Here is a 17,710-nt window from a genome sequence, read left to right as displayed (position 1 = left end):
TGGATTTTTTAAAGAATATTTTTCCAGGACCATCACAACTATAGGCGTGGATTTTTTAAAGAATATTTTTCCAGGACCATCACATCTATAGGCGTGGATTTTTTAAAGAATATTTTTCCAGGACCATCACATCCACAGGCGTGGATTTTTTAAAGAATATTTTTCCAGGACCATCACAACTATAGGCGTGGATTTTTTAAAGAATATTTTTCCAGGACCATCACAACTATAGGCGTAGATTTTTAAAGAATATTTTTCCAGGAACAATCCCAACTATAAGCGTGGATTTTTAAAGAATATTTTTCCAGGACAATCACAGCGTCGATTTTTTAAAGAATATTTTTCCAGGAACAATCACAACTATAAGCGTGGATTTTTTAAAGAATATTTTTCCAGGACAATCACAGCGTCGATTTTTTAAAGAATATTTTTCCAGGACCATCACAATTATAGGTGTGGATCTTTTAAAGAATATTTTTTTACCACCATCACAGCTTTATGCGTGGATTTTTTAAAGAATATTTTTCCAGGATCATCACATCCATAGGCGTGCATTTTTTAAGAGTATTTTTCCAGAACCATCACAGCTATAGGCGTGGATTTTTTTAAGAATATTTTTCCAGAACCATCACAACTATAGGCGTGGATTTTTTTAAGAATATTTTTCCAGATCCATCACAACTATAGGCGTGGATTTTTTTAAGAATATTTTTCCAGGACCATCACAGCTATAGGCGTGGATTTTTTAAAGAATATTTTTCCAGGACCATCACAACTATAGGCGTGGATTTTTTTAAGAATATTTTTCCAGAACCATCACAAATATAGGCGAGGATTTTTTTAAGAATATTTTTCCAGAACCATCACAACTATAGGCGTGGATTTTTTTAAGAATATTTTTCCAGAACCATCACAACTATAGGCGTGGATTTTTTTAAGAATATTTTCCAGAACCATCACAACTATAGGCGTGGATTTTTTTAAGAATATTTTTCCAGAACCATCACAACTATAGGCGTGGATTTTTTAAAGAACATTTTTCCAGGACCATCACAACTATAGGCGTGGATTTTTTTAAGAATATTTTTCCAGAACCATCACAACTATAGGCGTGGATTTTTTAAGAATATTTTCCAGAACCATCACAACTATAGGCGTGGATTTTTTTAAGAATATTTTTCGAGAACCATCACAACTATAGGCGTGGATTTTTTTAAGAATATTTTTCCAGAACCATCACAACTATAAGCGTGGATTTTTTTAAGAATATTTTTCCAGAACCATCACAACTATAGGCGTGGATTTTTTTAAGAATATTTTTCCAGGACCATCAAGGCTATATGCGTGGATTTTTTAAAGAATATTTTTCCAGGACCATCAAATCTATAGGCGCGGATTTTTTAAAAAATATTTTTCCAGGACCATCACATCTATAGGCGCGGATTTTTTAAAGAATATTTTTCCAGGACCATCAAGGCTATATGCGTGGATTTTTTGAAGAATATTTTTCCAGGATCTTCAGGGCTATATGCGTGGATTTTTTGAAGAATATTTTTCCAGGACCATCAAGGCCATATGCGTGGATTTTTTAAAGAATATTTATCCAGGATCATCACAACTATATGAAAAATGAGCTCGGGGTAAAACCATTGAAATTCCAAAAAGTGCAAAGACTGACGCCGCAACAGAAAGAAAACAGACTCAAAAATGGAACAAATCTTAACTTATTCTAAAATTGGATACTATTTCCGACATTTTTGCTTTCATTCAATAAAATTTATAAAAAAAAAGTTAAAAATGATGGCGTTTGACTTTGTTGCAGTTTTTTTATCCCACCCTGTATTTAAATAAACGGATATTGGCTGAGGGCATACATCTGTCGGCAATACCGTTTGCTACTTTTAACCTCTTTTTATTTATTTTGAGTGTATTATTAAAAATTTTATAAGTTTCCTTAAAAAAATTAATTCACAAAAATCCGTCTGTCATTCAAGCAATATATTTATAAGCTTTTAAATATTAATGTATTTGTCTGGTTCCACAAAAAAAATCGTACAAATATTTCTTTTTTCCTTTTTGTAATCATTTGCTAAACATCATATTTACATTTCAATTTAAAATTTTCTAAATTCAATTTTGTTTTTTTTTTTTCGCTTTTGCAAAAAGTTTGCATTTGTTAATATTTTCACTTCACAAAAACCCAGAGATACAACCGTTTAACTTCTCCACATATCCCATTCTTTGTTGTTATTTGATTTGGATCGGGGCGGAAAGGTCTGACTGTGAGTTTTGCTGCCTTGCCTTGCTTTCCTTGTTGGGCTATTTCGGTTCATGTTTGTTCATGACAAACATGAAATGTCAGTCAACAGTGATTACCGACCGGACGCCATTTGTCCATATTTTTTCCTTTTCCTTTCGATTTTTGTTGTTTTTTTTTTTTTTTTTTTTTTTTTTTTTTTGAAATACAAATATCCCCAATGTAATGCCAGGCAAAAGTGTTTATTTGCCGAAGGATTATAAAGGAATAAACTGTTGGAAGCCATATGTTTGTATGGGTGTGCGTAAGTTTTATGCAAGTTTGCAATAGGAAATAGCGATATTTTTAAATTTTTATATTGAATCCACAATATGGGTTGTAAATGTTTCATTTTGATAAAAATATGGAATTCTTGGAATAAATGAATATGACATTATAGAGAGCAGTAAATATAACCTTTCTTTTTTTTCAAAGAAGAGACGCCTACTAGATATACTTAAAGAAAATAGAAAATTATTATAATTTACATTGAAAACAAAAAAAAAAAAACCTATAAAAGATATTACGGATCGTATCTGATTGAAAAAAATCAAAACATAGTTCGTAAATGTTCTAAAGGGTTTCTGTATCAGTATCAGAAGATATACAAAAGGCCTTTGGAAAACATCTCCCCTTGCAATATGCGCAGGAAATCAATCTTCAAAAAGAGGGTCTATAAAATCCGTAGTTAAAACAGGGCAATATTAAACCGATTCCACTTCGGTATTTTGGTATAACAAACAATATTTTTATTATTTTTAATTTTTCATAACCGTTCATAGTTGTCCCAACTTTACAGTGACGTAATAAATAACTGCATGTGGTCACCCAAACGTGATGCCAAGCTAAATCATACTTTGTTAAGAGTATATAAAACATCTCCCCCTCTCTCTCTCTCTCTTTCTGTCATAAGCTTCGGTTTATTCTTAGTCGAGTACGGGTAATTGAAATGTTGAGTAAGCACGCTAAACCTTGCAAAATCCGCTTATGAATGTGCGTAAGTTAGTTCCAGCAAACGGTTTGAAGGTACAGTAAGCAAGAAAATGGAATACAGGAAATTGTGGAAGTCCTTATATATGGCGACTACGAGAATAAAGAAAGAGTTTATACAAAAATACACATTTCCTGAAACGCCTATGGATGTGATGTTCCTGGAAAAATATTCTTTAAAAAATCCACGCCTATGGATGTAATGGTCCTGGAAAAATATTCTTTAAAAAATCCACGCCTATGGATGTAATGGTCCTGGAAAAATATTCTTTAAAAAATCCACGCCTATGGATGTAATGGTCCTGGAAAAATATTCTTTAAAAAATCCACGCCTATGGATGTAATGGTCCTGGAAAAATATTCTTTAAAAAATCCACGCCTATGGATATAATGGTCCTGGAAAAATATTCTTTAAAAAATCCACGCCTATGGATGTGATGGTCGTGGAAAATATTCTTTAAAAAATCCACGCCTATGGATGTGATGGTCCTCGAAAAATATTCTTTAAAAAATCCACGCCTATGGATGTGATGGTCGTGGAAAATATTCTTTAAAAAATCCACGCCTATGGATGTGATGGTCCTCGAAAAATATTCTTTAAAAAATCCACGACCATAGCCTTGAGTGGTCTTGGAAAAATATTCTTTAAAAAATCCACGCCTATGGATATGTTGGTCCTGGAAAAATATTCTTTAAAAAATCCCCGCCTACAGTTGTGGTGGTGCTGGAAAAATATTCTTTAAAAAATCCCCGCCTACAGTTGTGGTGGTGCTGGAAAAATATTCTTTAAAAAATCCCCGAAACAAATCCACGCCTATGGATGTGATGGTCGTGGAAAAATATTCTTTAAAAAATCCGCGAAACAAATCCACGCCTATGGATGTGATGGTCGTGGAAAAATATTCTTTAAAAATCCACGCCTATGGATGTGATGGTTCTGGAAAAATATTCTTTAAAAAATCCACGCCTATGGATGTGATGGTCGTGGAAAAATATTCTTTAAAAATCCACGCCTATGGATGTGATGGTCCTGGAAAAATATTCTTTAAAAAATCCACTCCTATGGATGTGATGGTCCTGGAAAAATATTTTTTAAAAAAATCCACGTCTATTTTTGTGATGGTTGTGGAAAAATATTCTTTAAAAAATCCACGCCCATCACAAAGGTCGTGGAAAAATATTCTTTAAAAAATCCACGCCCATCACAAAGGTCGTGGAAAAATATTCTTTAAAAAATCCACGCCTATGGATGTGATGGTCGTGGAAAAATATTCTTTTAAAAATCCACGCCTATAGCCTTGATGGTCCTGGAAAAATATTCTTTAAAAAATCCACGCCTATGGATGTGATGGTCTACGACCATAGCCTTGAGTGGTCTTGGAAAAATATTCTTTAAGAAATCCACGCCTATAGCCTTGATGTTCCTGGAAAAATTCATATATGCAAAAGAGTATTCTAAACATAAATGTATTCTAAACATTTAAATACTTCGTTCCATTTTTTTTTTTTTTTTTTTGATGTGACAAACCCTACATTTACCACAAAGAATGAAAACAAAAAAACATAAAGGACAATCAAATCCTAGAAAGATATGCTGTTCTCTAAATGCTCAAATGTTGTGACCTCTATCAAAATGTCTTTCCTGTTTTGTCACTTAAGGTTTCCCATGTCAACGATTGTTTTTTTTTTTTAATTTTTCTAAGGGGCTTAAAATATGCAAATCAAATTCTGTGTTTGACACAAAAAAAGGGAAAATGAAGCGAAGACGAGGAAAAGAGTTTTGATAATTTACATCTTTATTTCCAAATCAAATAAGAAATTTTAAAATTAAATAAATAGTTTCCCAAATATTTTGCAATATCTCTTTGCCAAGAAAGAATATGCTCTTATTGTTTGCTAAGGACCCCAAAGTCCTGTCGTATGGTTAATTAAAAAAAATATGCTAATTAATATGTGAGTTGTAATAATGCTTGTTCTATAGGTTGTTCTGCTTCCTCATCATCTTCGTTTTATGGACAATGAGTGTCCTTTGGCTCCTTCCATCTCGTGATAATGAGAAAATTAATGATATAACGGTACTAAATGATTTAACAATTTCCGTTGTCCCAACGTTGTAAGCGGAGTTTTTTCTTGTCAGTAGCTGATGACAACGTGGCAATCAATATTCAAGGATGCTGTTTTTTCGTTCAGGATCTTTCGTTGTTGTTTTCTTTTTTATCCTTGGGAATACTTTTTTATGTTACAAGTCCTTTGGTTTTTTGTTTTCTACTTCATTAGTTTTATTATTATCATTTTTATACCCTCCACCATACATGGTATGGAGGGTATATTAAGTTCGTCATTCCGTTTGTAACTCATCGAAATAATAATTGTAGGTGAGAAGAAAACACCAATTTTGTTATAATTTCTAAGCCTCTCCTCCGACAGCTGTTAAAATTATTCCAGTGACAGCTCATTATATTGTGTACAAGCGTACAAAAGCATTTTCGAGAGAATTTTCCAGAAAAAAAATTATTCGTGATGGAATTCAAGCGGGATAGTGTGATTTCTTTATATTTGGCTGGAAAACCACAAGTGGCTATCGTTACAGCCCTCCAGCATTTAAATGTGAATAAATCGTTAGTGTCTCGCTCGTTGCCGCGATACTGGTAGCGTAGACCGACGTCAAGGAAGTGGACGGAAGAAAACAGCAACATCAGCAGAGATGGTTCGAAAAGTAAAGAAGCGACTTGATCGAAACGATTGGCGTCACAGTGGCAGAAAAATGGCTCGTGAGCTGAACATATCGCAATATTCCATTCGACAAATTTTGAAAAATGAGTTCGGAGTAAAGCCATTGAAATTCCAAAAAGTGCAAGAACTTATACCGCAACAGAAAGAAAATAGACTCAAAAGAGCTAAAGAGTCATTGCGCTTGACCGAAAGTGGTGAACTGCCGAATTTGGTTTTCTCCGATGAGAAAACATTCGTTTTCCAGCAGTTTGTAAACAAACCAAATTGTCGTGTTTACTTGCCAAAGAGGTCAGCTGAAAATGTGCACCTTCGGTTGGCCACCGGAACTGAAGAGCAGGCCATGGTGATGGTATGGGCCGCCATAACAGCCGATGATCGCTCTCCGCTCGTATTAATCGACTCTGGCATCAGAATAAATGCCGAATATTATCGCGAAAATATTCTGGAGGGTGTATTAAAGCCTTGGGCTCGCAAACATTTTGGCCGCAGACCTTGGACATTCCAACATGACTGAGGACCATCGAACTCAGCCCATGCGCCACCCAAGAATAGATACAAAATGAGGTTCCTGGCTTTATTTCCAGTGCACAATGGCCACCAAAATCTCTGGATACCAACCCGTTGGACTATTGTGTCTGGATTATTTTGGAAAGCAAGGTTGGCACAAAAAAATATACAAAGTGTCGATCGCCTTAAGTAAGCGCTTAGCCGGAAATGGGCCAAAATAACGCAAAGCAACATTCGGACAGCGTGTGACGGTTTCATTGGCCGTTTGAAGGGCATAATTCTTGCCAATGGTGACCAATTCGAACAAATCTAAACTTATTCTAAAATTTGATACTATTTCCGACATTTTTTGCTTTCATTCAATAAAATTAAAAAAAAAAAATGTTAAAATTATGGCGTTTGACTTTGTTGCAGTTTTTTACCTCAGCCTATCCTACGAATTAAGATAGGAAGCTTAAATTTTGTACAGATCTGTCTCTTATGTGCAGGCAGGTCAAGTTGGAAGATGGGCTATATCAGCACACGATATCGTATAGCCCCCATATAACGGTACCCCACGAATATTATGTATTTTGATGAGTGTAGCCAATACACAATATCTTATTTAACACAAGGACTGGTGTGAAAATGGAAAATATCGGTCCTCTCCCTCTGGTACCTCCCCCACAAAGGGTCAAAATTTTAAATATTCATGAAACTCATAAAACACGAAATTAACACCCGATCCCATTCAGATCGGTTCATTTCTTCTGGTACCTCCCTTACAAAGGACCAGAATTTCGAATAACCAAAAGTATTAAAAAATCCGAAATAAGCATCCTATTCTCTTCATATTTAACAAATCCAATTATTTCTACTAATATTTATCGGCCCACTCCTTCTGGTACCTCCGCCACAGTGGGAAAAATTATTGAATATCCATGAAGCACATAAAACACGCAATTAACATCCGATTCCATTCAGACTTGGTGCATCTCAAGAGATCGGACCATTTCTTCTGGTACGTCCCCCACATAGAGTTCAATATTTTGAAAAACAGAACGTTCAACTCTCTATAAACTTCACACATACAGGCATTTTTTTCAATGAATGTGTCTGAAAATCTACAAAAGAAGTTCCTTCTGAGTGCATTACCTCCGGGAAGAGAAATTGTCTGTATAGGTCCTCGATATTGTATAGCCCCATGCAACGATACCCCCGATATTCGGTGTTTTGATGATTTTAGAGACATTAATCACCGGAATTGTTTCAAATTTCGTATTTGAAGTTCGTAATGGGTACTATAGCCAACGACAGAAAATTGCGTATGCAGGCCCACGTCTTCGTATAGGCCCCATATATCGGTACCTCAATATATTGGGTGTTTTGACGATTTTAGCGACACTATTCACCGGAATTGTTTCAAACTTGACATTTGAAGTTCGTAAAGGATTCTACAGCCTATGAAATATTTCAATGTTCGTATTTAGAATTTGCAATGGGTACTACAGCTTATGACAAAAAATTGCGAATCCAGGTCCTTTTCTTCGTATAGGCCCCATATATCAGTACCTACCTATATTCGAAATTTTGACCACTTTGGGTGCAATTTTCGCTGAAATTGTTTGAAATTTCGTGTTTGAAGTTCCTAATAGGTACTACATCCTGTGACAGAAAATTGTCTATGCAGGTCCAGGTCTTCCCTATATTCCCTCCCTATATTCGGTATTTTGCTGATTTTAGCGACATTATTCACCGGAGTTCAAATTTCGTATTTAGAGTTCGTAATGGATACTACAGTCTATGACAGAAAATTGTCTATGCAGGTCCAGGTATTCGTATAAGTCCCACATATCAGTACCTACCTATATTCGGTATTTTGACGATTTTAGCTACAATATTCGTTTGAAAACTCGTATTTGAAGTTCCAAATAGGTACTACAGCCTGTGACAGAAAATTGTCTATGCAGGTCCTGGTCTTCATATATCCCTGACATAACGGTACCTCCCTATATTCGATATTTTGATGATTTTAGGTACAGGGTTGCCCATATTCGACGGACCCATCTGGCAACGCCATAACTTTTGACAGAGATGTCACATCGCTTAATGACATACCGCGTTTGAAGCGTCAGTCCAAGAGATTTTTACCATTAACCAATACACGCCACGCGAGCGCTCTGAAATAGTTGAAATTTACAAGAAGTCAATTGTGAAAACTCAACGTGCTTTTAAAACATAAAAAAATGTGAGAAGTGCGCCTTCTAAGAACACCATTAAGCGTTTATACGAAAAATTTTCGACTGGTAAGGCTCTTTCTAATCCGAAGAGGCCATATAAAAGTCGACCAAGGCTATCGGCCGAGAATATAGCTGCCGTACGAGCCAGTGTTGAGAGGTCCCCAAGAACATACATTTGCATTTGTTCCCGTACAAAATTCAATTGATGCAAAGAATGTTGCCTGCGGACAAGCCTCGTCGATTGGAATGGGCCAAAAGAGTCATGGGTCCGTCGAATATGGGCAACCCTGTACATTATTCATCGGATTTTTTTTTTTTTAATTTTCGTATTTGAATATTGTAATGGCTTATGACAAAATTTGCCTATGGAGGTTCACGTCTTCGTATAGACCCCAATATAACGGCTTTATTCGATATTTTTAATATTTTAACAGATTTTTAACGGATTTTATTTTTTTGCAAAATTTCCAAATTCGTTCCAAATGTTGGAGGGTATTCAAAGTTCGGACCGACCGAACTTACTGCTTTTTTACTTGTTTTAAGTTCTATTTTTATTAGCATGGTTTTCTTTTCTCTTTTCTTTATTGTCTTTTATTTTTTTCTTTTTTTGGAAATCTGTCTTATATTAATAATATTGAATAGACCTCCCTCCAACGCTCATTAAATGCACCCACCAGCAAGTCAATGACTTTGGCCTTTACATTTCAATCATTTTCTTGTCAAAGTCTTCTTTAAGGTTTATTCTCTGGTATCTCTCAACGACGGTGGTGGTGGCCGTGGTGACGATGATGGACATCAATTGTTTGCCAATGTCTGAGTTCCTTTTAGAATCCTTTCTTAATCGAAGTGTCATTTCTTATTCGAACTTTGATGTTTCAAACTTTCCGATGGTGATAGGATGTCTATCTAAATAAATGGTAGATATTTTATTGCAGGTCATTTATTTTAACTGTGACCTTGAAATAATACAAAACGAAACATATGAAACAAATAATAGTTGGATCCTTATTTAAATTAACTATAAAAACCCAAAATATCTTCTCAAAGAACAAACTTTAAATTGTCTGGAAAACCACGAACAAGTCTCTCAATTTGTTATTCTCTAATTTGCACATACATTTGTTTTCTCATAAGTTGTCCTCAAGGACTCCCCTAAAACCTACGCACACACCCTCGTATGTGTTAGTCTGTGAATTTTCTTTCTTTTCCTTAAACTAGGCAATAAGTGTCAAATTTAAATGTGTTTCAAGGAAGGAATAGAGGGATACAATGAAACCTCCACCATCACCACCCATCCCATGCATTGCTTAAAAGCTTTACCCTTTTGTTGTGGAAAGAGGGGTTTACAAATGCAGAATAAATTACATTTAAAATACAATTTAAATGGTTTTATTTGTGTTGTGTTTTCCACTGAGGCGTTTTCCTGACGTAATTGAATTTAGCCGAGACCATTTTACGCAGCTTTTTTTGTATTCTACGCAATATATATTCGAATACACAAACACACAGATATATAGACGGGGGCTTTAAGATTAAAGTAATTTTTAAATAAAACTCTTTCAAGAAATAAATCACCTTCAAATTTAACAGCAGATCTTCTAAAGCTCTTCCACGAAGAGAGGTTCTTCTGAAACTCTTCTAAAAAGAAAATAATCTCCGAACTCTTTCCTCTTCTAGAACTATAAGACCTTAAAAAGCTCATTTCGGAATAGAAGAACTTCAAAAACTCCTCAAGACATCGAAGTCCTGCAAAAGCTCTTTTAAGAATACAGTTCCTTCAGAAACTATTGTTCATAGAGAAATGGTCCCTCTAATAATCGGAAGAAAAACCTTCTGAAGCTCTCCCATGACCAGAAGACCTTATGAATCTCTTATATGACTAAAAGACTTTCTAAAGATTTCTCTGAAGAGAAGACTATCTAAAGCTTTTCTATGAAGAAAAGATCTTCTGAAGTTCTTCTATGACTAGAAGACCTTCTGAAGTTCTACTATGACTAGAAGACCTTCTGAAGTTTTTCTATGACTAGAAGACCTTCTGAAGCTCTTCTATGACTAGACGATATTCTATGAACAGAAGACCTTCTGAAGCTCTCCAATGACTTGAAGACCTTCTGAAGCTCTTCAATGACTAGAAGACTTTCTGAAGCTCTCCTATGACTAGAAGACCTTCTGAAGCTTTTCTATGACTAGAAGATCTTCTGAGGATCTTTTATGACCAGATGACCTTCTGAGGATCTTCTATGAAGAGAAGACCTTCTGAAGCTCTTCTATGACTAGAAGACTTTCTGAAGCTCTCCTATGACTAGAAGACCTTCTGAAGTTCTTCTATGACTAGAAGAATTTCTGAAGCTCTCCTATGACTAGAAGACCTTCTGAAGTTCTTCTATGACTAGAAGACCTTCTATGACTAGGAGACCTTCTGAAGCTCTTCTATGACTAGAAGACCTACTATGACTAGGAGACCTTCTGAAGCTCTTCTATGACTAGAAGACTTTCTGAAGCTCTCCTATGACTAGAAGACCTTCTGAAGCTCTTCTATGACTAGAAGACTTTCTAAAGCTCTCCTATGACTAGAAGACCTTCTGAAGCTCTTCTATGGCTAGAAGACCTTCTGAGGAACTTCTATGACTAGAAAGATCTTATAACTAGAAGACCTTCTGAAGCTCTTCTATAACTAAAAGACCTACTAAAGCTATTCTATGACTAGAAATCCTTCTGAAGCTCTTCTATGACTAGGAGACCTACTGAAGCTCTTTTGTGAACAGAAGACCTTTAAAAGATCTTCTATGGTTAGAAGACCTTCTAAAGCTCTTCTATAGATAGAAGACCATTTGTATGGGTTGACTAGAGAACCTTATGAAGCTTTTCTATGACTACAAGACCTTCTGAACCTCTTCTATGACAAGAAGACCTTCTGAAGCTCTTCTGTGACTAGAAGATCTTCTGAAGCTCTTCTGTGACTAGAAAACCTTCTGAAGCTCTTCTATGGATAGAAGACCATTTCTATGGGTTGAAGTCTTTCTTATGCTCGTCTATGACTAGAAGACCTTCTGAAGCGCTACTATGACTAGATGAAGCTATTTCATTATAGAACAAATCTTAAATGCGTACAAATTCCTAATACTTTTTTTCAAAATTCCTTTCATAAATAACTTCCATCTCTTATAATTTTCCCAAGTTCAACCTCAAACTAATTGAAAGTGAAATTTAATCACTCAGTTATTCCGAAGTAGTCAGTGGGCTACTTGTCAAATTCCACAATCTCCCCGTTAATGTCATTTGCATAATTGTTATCGTCATTAAACTGCTGGTGCTCTTTTACATACATTAAAGGGACGCCTGGACAATGTTGAGCGGATGCTACCCGCATTTGTAGGCCAGCTATTTGAAGAGACAAGAATGGACATCGGATGTGACATTGTTTTTTTTTTTTGTAGTTTAATTTTAGATTTGACGTAAATCTGAGCATTTGTGTTTGACGTTAAGAAAAAGTGAAATAAGGAAAATGAAATGTTTTTACTTAAAAATTGCAATTCTCGAACCCAGAATGAAACAACAAAAATACTAACTTTATCATATTGTATTCTTCATTAAATTGTCAATTATTTCATGTACAGGTGTTGAGATCAAATCCAAGATACTTTCCGTGCAAATCTCTTCATAATGATGGCACTGGTCATGAATGCCATCCACCTCGGCTTGATAATATTGCAGGGGTAGATTTTCATTTCTCGATGTCGTGGGCCTTTAAAAGAAATACCAAGGCAATTAGAATATTAAAGGAGGCGGATATTTCTTTATTTTATACTTACGAAAACATAATGTGAATTATACTACCCAAAACACCATTTATGTAACCCAATTCGGAGGAATTTGTTTCACAAATCAAACGCAGCAGACATGGTTCGCCTTCGAAACCGCTTCTGCAATAAGAATTTAGAGGGGAAAGAATTACATTTTTGAAAGTAAAATTAGTAAAAAAGCTGTAGTTCGGCCGGGCCGAACTTTAAATATCCTCCACCATTTGGAACGAATGTGGCAATTTTCAAAAAAATAAAATCCGTTAAAATCTTAAAAATGCCGAATGTAGCCGTTATATTAGGGTCTATACGACGACGTGCATCTACATAGGCAACTTTTGTCATAAGCCATTACAATATTCAAATGCCGAACTCGAAAAAACATTCGGTGAATAATGTAGCTAAGATGATCAAAATACCGAATATAGAGAGGTTCCATTATATGGGGGCTATACGAAGACGTGGACATGCATAGACAATTTGTTGTCATAGTCTGTAGTATCCATTACGAACGTCAAATACCAAATTTGAACAATTCCGGCGAATAATGACGCTAAAATCATCAAAATACCGAATATCGGGAAGTAGCCTTATATGGCGCTATACCAAAACGTGGTCCATTTACCATATCAAAAGTCCTGCAGACATAATATACATTTGAGTAAAATTTTATCAATCTACTTCATTTCGTTCGGAAGCTAAAGTGATTTCCACAAACGGACAGACGGAAGGACATCGCTAAATCGACATATAATTTTATTTAATTCTTTGTGGGGTCTAAAATGTATATTTCGAGGTGTTACAAATGGAATGACAAACTTAATATACCCTACATACTATGGTGGAGGGTATAAAAATAGCAAGTTAAATCGCTGGGTCGAGCTTTATGTCCTTCCCTATAAGACAACTTATGGCTAAAATGGTTATTACCAAATTAATACCTAATTATTTACTGAGAACCCAAAGTAGAGATTTACAACTGATTTCGTTGCCGGAGGGGCCTTCTGGAGGATATACAAAAAACGGGACAACATTGAAAAAAATGTGTGAGGAATTAAACCTCCCGGTCGTATTGGACCGAAACCTTCAAAATGCCAAAAAAAAAAAAATGAGGTATGGAAGCCACACCTAAAGGTGATCTGATGTAGTTCATTTTCAATACCTAAAATGAACGAATGAAAGCAACTGAAATCGCTGTAACTCATAAACCTGAGATCGCTTACATAAACCTTGGTATTGATGTCAACTTTCACATGAAGTTTAAAGAAACAAATTCGGTTGAGGCATTCCAGAGAACATTAATGACTAACACAATGCAACATATTATTATACCCTTAGCCATATGTCTAGAGAGGGTATATATCATTTGATATGGCAAAAACGTTGCTCATCGAAATAACTGAAATAACCTAGGGTCTAGGTCCCTTTGGACCAAATCCGTTTCAGGACATTTGGAGTCGTTCTAGCTATGTCCGTCTGTCTGGCTGGCTGGTGCTCACGATAACGCTCGAAGGGGGTATCCGAATAGGTTCAAACTTGGTATAACGTAATTTTATTATCAAACTTAGATCGAGTTTGGAGATGGGCAATATCAGTCCACCCCTTCTGGTACCTCCACAAAAGGTATAAAAAAAAAATAGTTTACTGCCTGGAAAAAGACATGATAATCGGATTTTGTTCTAACTTTGCAAATCCTAATATTTGCGGTAGTGCTAGGTCAGGTGCGAAAATGGACAATATCGGTCCACCCCCACAAAGTGTCAAAATTTTGAATAATTACAACTCTTATAAAATGTGATTTAAAAGTTCGATTGTCTTCAAATTTCACACATTCCAATATTTTTAATAACCTAAGGTGTGGTGTAAAGATGGTAAGGATCGGTCCACTCCCTCTGGTACCTCCTCCACGAAGGGTAAAAGTTTTGAATAACAAAAACGATTATAAAATCCGAAATAAGTATCTGGGTCTCTTCATATTTCACTCATCCCATTATTTCTACTAACAATATATCGGTCCACTCCTTCTGGCACCTAAACCACACCCCCCCCCCCCCCCAAAGGGTCAAAATTTTGAATAACCATGAAGCTCATAAATCGCAAAATTAACATCCGATTCCATTCAAAACTTGGTACATCTCAATATGTCCAACAACCCAATTTGGTACAAATTTAACAATTTCCAAAAAAAAAAATAAAATCCGTTAAAAATTCTATTAAAATTATAAAAATACCGAATGCCTATACGACGTGGTCCTGCATAGGCAACTTTTGTCATAAGTTATTACAATATTTAAATTCGAAACTTGGAGAAAAATCTGTTTATAATGTAGCTAAAATCATCAAAACACCGAATATAGGGGGTACCGCTATACGAAGACGTGGACCTACACAGACAATTTTCTGGTATGGTCTGAAGTATCCATTACGAACTTCACATGAGAAATTTGAAACAATCCCGGTAAATAGTGTCGCTAAAATCATCGAAATACCGAATATCGGGGGGTACGGTATATGGGGGCTATACGAAGACGTGGACCTACATGGCCCATTTTCTGTTTTATGCTGCAGCATCTATTACGAACTTCAAATGCCAACTTTTGAACGATTCCGGTAAATAATGTCGCTAAAATCATCAAAATACCGAATATCGGGGGGTATGGTATATGGGGGCTATACGAAGACGTGGCCCTACATGGCCCATTTTCTGTTTTATGCTGCAGTATCTATCACGAACTTCAAATGTCAAATTTGGAACGATTCCGTTAAATAATGTCGCTAAAATCATCAAAATACCGAATATCGGGGTGTACCGTTATATAGGGGCTATACGAAGACGTGGACCTACACAGATTATTTTCTGTCTTAGGCTGTAGTATCCATTACGAAGTTCAAATGACAAATTTGAAACAATTCCGGTGAATAATGTCGCTAAATTCATCACAATACCGAATATCTGGAGGTACCGTTATATGTGGGCTATATGATAACTTGGACCTACATGGCCCATTTACGAACTTAACCTGCCTACTGGCAAAATATACATGTGTGCAAAATGTTAGCCTTCTATCTCAATTTGTTTGAAAGATAGCGTGATTACAACAGACAGACAGACAGACAGACGGACATGGCTAAATCGTCTTAGAATTTTACGCTGATCAAGAATATATATACTTTGTTGGGTCTGACATGAGTATTTCGAGGAGTTACAAACGGAATGACAAAATTGGTGGAGGTTATAAAAATGGTAGAGATCGGACCATTTCTTCTGGTACCTCCCCCACATGGGGTTCAAGATTTTGCAAACCAAAACGCTCAAAGAAAGCGAAATAAGTATCCCACTCTCTTCAAATTCCACACATACAAACACTTTTGCTAACACAATATCTGCTGTGAAGATGATATATATGAGCGAACCACCTCTAGTCCCTCACCCACAATGGGTCACAATTTTCAATTCTTTTATATGTCATAGCTTGTGAAACAAGTCAGCGTTTCTTTACAACTTTTTATATATAAATATGTAACCCTTCAACCAAAAACCTGAGATCAATATGAAATTTATCGGACTTTAAAATTTCGCATACAATTTTTATACCCTCCACCATGGAAAAGAGGGTATATTAACTTTGTCATTCCGTTTGCAACATCCCTAAATATTCGTCGCAGACCTCATAATGCATATATATTCATAATCAGCATAAAATTCTATGTCGATTTATCGATGTCCGTCTGTTGAAATCACGATACAGGCCACATTATTTGACGTAGGGCGCCAAAATTTAGCAGAATAATTTGTATTGTGTCTAGGACGGTTGGTATTGAAAATGAGATGTATCGGTTCACGTTTTGGTATAATCCCCATATAACGGTACCTCCCGATATTCGACATTTTGACGATTTTTCGCCATATCTTCCCACGAATATGTCTGAAATTTGGAAGAGAAGGAAGTTACCAATATAGTCCAGGCCTGACACGTCACAATATTTATATCATATTATTTTAGGTCCGATACGAAATGGACAATATTGGCGAATTTCATATAGTTTCACTTTCTCTCTCTCTTTTGCAATTTTGTGAAACCTATGCTTCTTTGACACCCTACACAATCACAACACCCCAATGTGAAACTTACCTCTCAAATTTGTCGATGAGTATCCGATAGAAATGTGTTCGTGTCAACAGAGAAGGCATTGAACGTCTTCTGCGACGACGGCGACGACGACGTTGTGTTTCTGTTGAGTTCGTAACTTGATCTGTGGCCATATTTTCATCTTCTGCACTAGTTGTGTTATTTTCCTCCTCTTCTTCCAATTCCTCACCTTGGCCATCTGTTGCTTCAACAGAATTCATGGTACAATTATTGTGGCACGTTTTGCCGCTATGCAATCTGGCCTCTTCTTCAAATAAATCCTCATCTTCAATACCGGTCTATTAGGAAAGAGTCATTTGTTGGTTGTTGTTATTGCAAAAATTAACACCGTCTTATGTCAACCGAAGAAAAATTTTCACAAGTGGGAAAACTTACCGCATATGGTGGTATACCCCAGGTCTCGGGTAGATTGTAATTTGCCTCAAAGTTATACGAAATGAAAACATTGCGATGTGGCAGATCCAAGGGAACGGCGAGGGCAGCGAAGATCTATTGCGAAAAAAAATTAAGTTTTAAAAAATTCCAATGGAGATTTCCAATACAAACTTACGCCATAAGCACTGTTGGAGGGAAAGAAGGACACACTCTGTACCCACCTAATGGAGCTAATACCAACGATAAGAGTTAATAGCAACTTATGCTGAAAGTTTTCCATAATTTTTTAAACTTTCCAAAAAACAAAACTTGATCTGATTTTCCTCCGTTTGAATGTGGCCCGTGCCGTTGCGTTGCGTCTTATTTGTTACGGTATCCGAGCTAAACTAAACGTTTAGTCTGGCGTTTAGTTTTTTTGTCTTTAGAAATGTGTTAAGACTTTAAATTCAATCAAAAGCCATGTTTATTGGTTTAATTAGAACATTTTTAAAACCGCTATGCTTTGCTTTCGTTTATCACCGCTCACATCACACAGCATGAATGAAAGTGCTGTAAATTTATCGTGTCAATAAAGTAGTGAAAATTCACAATGGCCCAAAAACAAATATAATAAAAATTCTTTTCGTTTTTTTTTTTTTT

The 17,710-nt window shown here is 35.9% G+C and overlaps 1 protein-coding gene across 1 annotated transcript; it reads right to left on the bottom strand.

Moving 5' to 3' along the window:
* Positions 1-12,309: 12,309 nt before the first annotated feature.
* Positions 12,310-17,710, bottom strand: LOC101890812 (uncharacterized). Its single transcript, XM_020034708.2, has 5 exons — positions 17,247-17,710; positions 17,072-17,185; positions 16,679-16,974; positions 12,558-12,668; positions 12,310-12,490 (listed from the first exon to the last, which is right to left on the bottom strand). The coding sequence occupies exons 1-5, from the start codon at positions 17,349-17,351 to the stop codon at positions 12,319-12,321; spliced, it is 798 nt and encodes a 265-aa protein (XP_019890267.1). The 5' UTR covers positions 17,352-17,710; the 3' UTR covers positions 12,310-12,318.

This window comes from Musca domestica, unplaced genomic scaffold, assembly GCF_030504385.1.
Source record: "Musca domestica strain aabys unplaced genomic scaffold, Musca_domestica.polishedcontigs.V.1.1 8, whole genome shotgun sequence".
In the NCBI taxonomy this organism is placed as follows: Eukaryota; Metazoa; Arthropoda; class Insecta; order Diptera; family Muscidae; genus Musca; species Musca domestica.
The sequence above is the reverse complement of the archived record's forward strand: the minus strand, read 5'-3'. Positions and strand labels throughout refer to the sequence as shown.

Excerpts from the sequence above, each read along its gene's own strand:
- LOC101890812 (XM_020034708.2), bottom strand. The coding sequence starts at position 17,351 with ATGGAAAACTTTCAGCATAAGTTGCTATTAACTCTTATCGTTGGTATT. Across the intron at positions 12,669-16,678 it reads CTCATCGACAAATTTGAGAG|AAGCGGTTTCGAAGGCGAAC; the intron begins GTAAGTTTCACA and ends TTCTTATTGCAG. Across the intron at positions 12,491-12,557 it reads ATAATTCACATTATGTTTTC|GCCCACGACATCGAGAAATG; the intron begins GTAAGTATAAAA and ends TTTCTTTTAAAG.